The 5,950-nt window shown below is 39.2% G+C and overlaps 1 protein-coding gene across 1 annotated transcript; it reads left to right on the top strand.

Moving 5' to 3' along the window:
- The first annotated feature begins 3,401 nt into the window (after window positions 1–3,401).
- Window positions 3,402–4,765, top strand: LOC18097212 (UPF0481 protein At3g47200). The gene has a single exon (XM_006385967.3). It carries the CDS (start codon window positions 3,433–3,435, stop codon window positions 4,705–4,707), a length of 1,275 nt encoding a protein of 424 aa, XP_006386029.2. The 5' UTR covers window positions 3,402–3,432; the 3' UTR covers window positions 4,708–4,765.
- Window positions 4,766–5,950: the final 1,185 nt, after the last annotated feature.

Genomic DNA, 5,950 nt, shown 5'->3' with positions numbered 1-5,950 from the left:
CTCTTGTCAAGGTGGTGAGCTTGGTAATGGCATTGTAATACTCAGAGTATGAAGACAAATATGGATCAACTTTTAATGGGATGCCCCCATGGTTAAAGGTGGAGAGCTACCTGGACTCTTGAGACTAAGAGCGGGAGACTCACGGAGAAGTAAGGCGTGGTTCCTAGGGAGGAACAGAGGGCAGACGCAACTCTAGAATGAGTAGACTCTTGGAAGAGTGATGAGCTCGTGATCACATTAAAATACTCAATGACTGTCGCACTTAGAAATTTCCGTTTGAGGGGGTGTTGTAAGCTTTAGTGTAAGGCTTGATAAATCATTTCGGGCCAAGCATGATTGATATGCTTGAAGGGGGATGTTGTTCCAGAGACAAGCGTTAACACTCTTCAAATGAGATGTGACAAACCATCTAGTTGAAGTGATCCTTTAGAGTGAGCAAAGGGGTGCTTGGGTGACTCTGGTGATTGAAAGGTTTGGCAAGTACCTGTAAACTTGGCCACAGATGCTCTCGAAATGGTAAGCTTGGAAGAGCTGTAGAATGCAAGCATGTGCTGAAGAAGCAAGAGGACAATTGCCAACATAAATGGCAAAGGGGGTGATTGTTGGGTTGGTTGCCATTAATGTGTAGCAACCATTAATGGACAGCACCGTCCATTGACAAATGCAGCAGCCCTTCCGGAATGTCAAAGGTTGGCAGCCACCATTGTTGAAGATGAGCTAGAGTTGGTGGCCACCATTGTTGACAAAAGAGCAAGAGAAGGTGTCATGGATGCCTATCAATAGAGGCATACATTAGATAACAAGAGAGAGAGTTAAGAGAAGGAAAGTAGAGCCAAAGATGTGAGAGATGTAGGAGAGAGTGGGCTGCCAAGGCAGCCAGCAGTAGCTGTCATTGCAGCACTGAGAAGAGAGAAATAGAGTGAGGTTGAGAGTTGCTAAAGAGGGGATGATTCCTCCTCCTCTATTGTTGTAAATCTTGTTCTCTCCCTATATAATGCAATGGCTTCTCCCGTGGATGTAGGCGGTTTGCCGAACCACGTTAAATATTATGTCAGTGTGCTTAGCCTCCAATGGACAAATATCAGAACATCACCGGTCGGAATTCCCAACATAAGCAACTATTAGAACATCACCGGTCGGAATCCCCAATATGGGTCTTATTGTCTACGTGCAAATTTGAAGCGGTTTCAACTGGGGAATACAAATTCCCAGCATCGGATTCCGATAAAAAAAGCATGTTCAGCGTGTATCAGTACCAGTCAGGGAGTGCGACTGCAGAAGTTATTCTATGGTTGCGCGAAAAGGGAAAATCAGCTGTGATTCAGCTAGCACTCGTCAACTCCAAAGCAATGCATACCCTGTTACTCAAACAGAGGATATAAACGCAGCCCTTGTCATCCAAGATAATATTATTAATGCGGTCCCAGTTGTTCAACCAGTGCCTTCACTCGTTATAACACACGATCCAGAAGAGGAGGAGCTTGCATGGATGGAGAATAGCTTAGTAGGAGTGATAAGTGAAGGTGTTAATTATCAGGATTTCAGGAAAGGCTTGCTTTGTAATGGAGTTCAATTAACGGGTTTTCGTTTTATGGGTGCATCACAAGCTTTGATCTCTGATAACGATGCATGCAGTTTCAATCCTTTTCCGCAATATTTCCATGGAAAATCTTATCAACGTCGAAAATTTCTACTTTTCTGGTGTAGTTGAATTCTAGATCTTCGAAGATCTGAACAAGTACTACCGAAAGCGGGGACACAAATGGAAGGCATTCTTGAAACAGAAGTATTTCCGTAATCCATGGACTATAATCTCTGTTGTAGCAGCTGCTGTTCTAGTCATACTCATATCATACAGACAGCGTGTTCGATCATTCAAGTTGTTTGATTATGCTGTCTCAATTGTTTCGTATGACTTCCACTCGATCTGTATACTTCACTATCTAGTCATTGTTAGCTTCTTAAATTTACCTGCTGTATTTCTCAACGAAAAAGCATCAAGAAATTTTTTATAAATTATGCTCTATAATGTGCCTTGAATGTTTGCTTTATGCTATACTTCAAACGAGGTTTATAATAGAATATTGTTAACGTGCGAACCATTTTAATTGAAATGCTTTAAAGCCACTGTAGAAAATGCTTCCACCTTTGATGCATTTGCTATATCCTATACTTGAAACGAGGGTTAAGAATATATATTATATTGCTGAATATTCCCTGTAATTTTTAACATTTATTCTAATCTAAGACTTTAAGCCCGAAATTCTAATATGTTGACAAGAGTACTATAGATTAAGCAATGTGCTCTTCAAGAGAGTATAGTACTCGTGCTCTTCTTCTTACTGTAAATGCCGGACTTAAATTTGAACAGAAAGATCATATCAGTCAGAATTCTAATTCCGGTAGCATTTTAATTCTATTCAAACAAGTGTTTGGGAATCTTATCCTTTGCTTGCCATTGTAGCAATTGTAAAGGAGCAATAGAACATTTTGGAATTTTCATATTAAAGAGGGAGAGTCTAGTACCATTCTTGGCAGATCTTTTTGGACGCTGGAGGCAGGTTGACAACGAGCAAAACTTCTACAACTGCCTGTAAGTTTCTATCCCTATAGTTTAAAATTATCCAACGTTTTCACTTCTATCCTGATAGTTTATTTACTACTAAATAACTGTGATAATCTGATGCTTTTCATGTTATATTTTTTTTTAATTTTTCTCTTATTATTTCCTCTCAAGTCTTTATGCATGTCATAGTATCTTACAACAAAAATCCGAAACCTAAAAAACTGAAAAACCAAAATTAAAAAGAATTAGATATTTCATAGTTAAGAGTAATTATATTAACAGAATTTTATGAAAACTATAAGAGTAGGAGTAGAAGTAGAATATTAATGAATCTATTACAAGGAAAATAATTGAAGTTCACCCTTTTATCTTACAGCAAGACACCACTAATTTACATTCCATAATAAAACAAGAGTAAAAAGCTCGTCACTAGAAACCCCTTGAAAACTAACACGGATAGAAATAACCACAAATTAAGATTGTAAGGTAATCAGGAAAGACTATACAAAAGAAGCTTGAGAAAGCTTAGCCCTACACAATTCTGATAATAGAAGGAAAAATACTTTAAATTTTATTCTCAATAATCAAAACTTAATATTACACCTTTCCATCCCAAAGGTGATAAACCATATAAAAAATCTCAATAATGATAAAAGTTTATTATTTGCTGCAAACTAAAATAAATTATCTCAATAAAATGGGCTTGAATTAATTATTTGATTTCTTGCGAATATTATTTTGGTATTTCAGTTTGTTTTTATCAATAGTGATTAATTATACGTTCTGGATCTGAACTGAGCAAGCGATTATCTGAGTTCAATAACAGGACGGAAATTGTTGGAAGATCAAGTACTGATCAGCCGATAATGGATCAGAGCGATGAAGTTTCACTTGATATCAATGAGATAGCCAATTCTTTGAGGGAGCAATTGAAGATCAAGAAGGCTTTCTCCCCGGCATGCTGCATCTATAGAGTCCCCGAACCATTGCGGGAGTTAAATGAGAAGGCATGTGCACCTCGAGTAGTCTCTATAGGCCCAATTCACCATGGTAAAGAAAATCTAAAAGCTATGGAAGACCACAAAATAATGTACCTGCAACAATTTCTTGAGCAGAGCAAGGTAAGTGTTGAGGATTTAATTAACATTATCATGGAGAATGAAACACAATTACGTGATTGTTACGCAGAGACCATTGATCTTAGAACGAAAGAATTCGCAACAATGATCGTACTGGATGCTGTCTTCATTATTATGCTCTCACTGAACATGAAGCACATTTATGAAACTAGACATGATCACATTTTCTATCGTCCATGGAAGTTTTTTGACGTGATGTGGGATATGTGCTTGCTTGAAAATCAGCTTCCATTCTTCATCCTCGAGAAGTTGTTTGAGCTAACCAGCGTAGCTGCCAATACTGATAATTGTACCCTTATTGAGCTTACCTGTCTGTTATTACAAAACATAATGCATGAATGGGTAAAAGAAGACAGTTGGAAAAAACTCAATTCCTCTGAAGTCCTACATTTCGTTGACTTTATAAGAAAGTGTCAGCAGCCTACGGTGCAGAACCGTCAAGAGCGAGGAACAGGTATTTTAAGAGCACCCACTGCGACGGAGCTCCATCAATCTGGAGTGAAGTTCAAGCATCCAGAAAAAAGTTCACTATTAGACGTAAGTTTCAGTAATGGGATTCTAGAAATTCCACAGCTAACAATACATGGCCGTACAGAAATCTTATTCAGAAATCTCCAGGCCTTTGAGCAATGCCATTGTATATCTGAGGATAAGTTCGTAAATGAATATATTGCTTTCATCAGCTGCCTCGGCAGTGCTCCTAAAGATGTGGGACTACTTGCTCATAATGAGAATTTGAAATATCTTGGAAACAGTGACCGAGCAGTGTCAAATCTCATTTTAATTCTTCAAAAAGAAAGTGATGTCAGTGTAGATGGTTTTCTTTCCGGTGTCTGCGAAGAGCTGACTTTACATTGCAGAAAGAGCAGGCACAAGTGGAAGGCAACCTTGAAGCAGGTTTATTTTAACAATCCATGGACTGGCATCTCTGTTGCTGCTGCTTCATTTCTCCTTATTCTTACTGTCATACAGACGGTGTGCTCTATCCTTCAATTACGATAAATATTTAATCCCTTTGTACTGTTTTCCCCCCTTATGATTGTTGGTGGGAGGAACCACTTGTGGTGGCTTTGAAACACTCGGAGGAGATAAAACACAACGTTTTATTACAAAAACACAAGCTTACAATTAATTAACACAAAAGCTTAACAATACACACCCTCTCTTTCTCTCTAGTGTTTCTCTCTATTCTCTCCACACAAAATAACATAAGCTTAGCTAGCTATTTATACACAAATTCAAAACAAGATAATTCAACCTTCAAGTGTGAAGGCGGCTGTGGACGGTGGTGTGAAGGCGGCTGGCGGCATGCAGCTGGTGGCTGGTGGCTGGCGGCTGGTCGGTGGCAGCTGGTGGTTGCCTTCCTTGACCATCTAGATTGAGTTTAATATTCAACAAATCTCCCCTTTAAACTCAATCGAGGGATGTCATGCCAAGCATGAACACTTCTCATTTCAATGCCTTCTCTCTGCTTGTAGCCTTTATCCACTAATTTGGCTTTCGTCTTGTAGACCCTTTTGACACCTATTGCTTTCTTGTTTTCTGGTGGATGAGTCGGCTTCCAGGTATCATTCTTCTCAATGGCATGTATTTCTTCATCCATTGTTGTTATCCATTTCTCTTCTGTGATAGCTTCATTGAAGCTTAATGGGTCACTATCTGCAAAGAAACAAAACAAATTTGTATCTTCCATTACTTGAGTGGCATCGTACAGCTCTTCAAGATTTCTCATCCTTCTTGGTTCTTCTGATGAGGATGTTGATGGTGGTGTTGATGATGATGCTCCTGGTGTGTTCCTCCTGTTGAATACAGGGAATCTGTGTACCGGACTTTGTGGTTCAGCTGCTGGCATAATCACCGGACTTTGTGGTTCAGCTGCTGGCACAATCGGTTCTTCGACAAGTACTGTTGGTACTTCTTCACCTTCAAGGATCAAATCAATGTTGATCCATTTGACTGCTTCTTGATCATCATTTCATTCCCAAGATTTATCTTCTTCAAAGATAACATCTCTACTCATAATCACCTTCTTCGTGATGGGATTATACAGCTTGTATCCCATCCTTCTTTCACCATATCCGACAAAGATGCATTTCTCGCTTTTATCATCGAGTTTTCTCCTTCTTGCATCTGGGATCTTTGCATATGCCACACAACCAAAGACTCGTAGATGAGTAACACTTGGTTTGTGACCACTCCATGCTTCTTCTGGAGTGACAACTTGCAAACTTCTGGTTGGGCAGCG

Source organism: Populus trichocarpa, chromosome 3 (assembly GCF_000002775.5).
Source record: "Populus trichocarpa isolate Nisqually-1 chromosome 3, P.trichocarpa_v4.1, whole genome shotgun sequence".
Taxonomy (NCBI): Eukaryota; Viridiplantae; Streptophyta; class Magnoliopsida; order Malpighiales; family Salicaceae; genus Populus; species Populus trichocarpa.
The sequence above is the reverse complement of the archived record's forward strand: the minus strand, read 5'-3'. Positions and strand labels throughout refer to the sequence as shown.

Excerpts from the sequence above, each read along its gene's own strand:
- LOC18097212 (XM_006385967.3), top strand. The coding sequence starts at position 3,433 with ATGGATCAGAGCGATGAAGTTTCACTTGATATCAATGAGATAGCCAAT.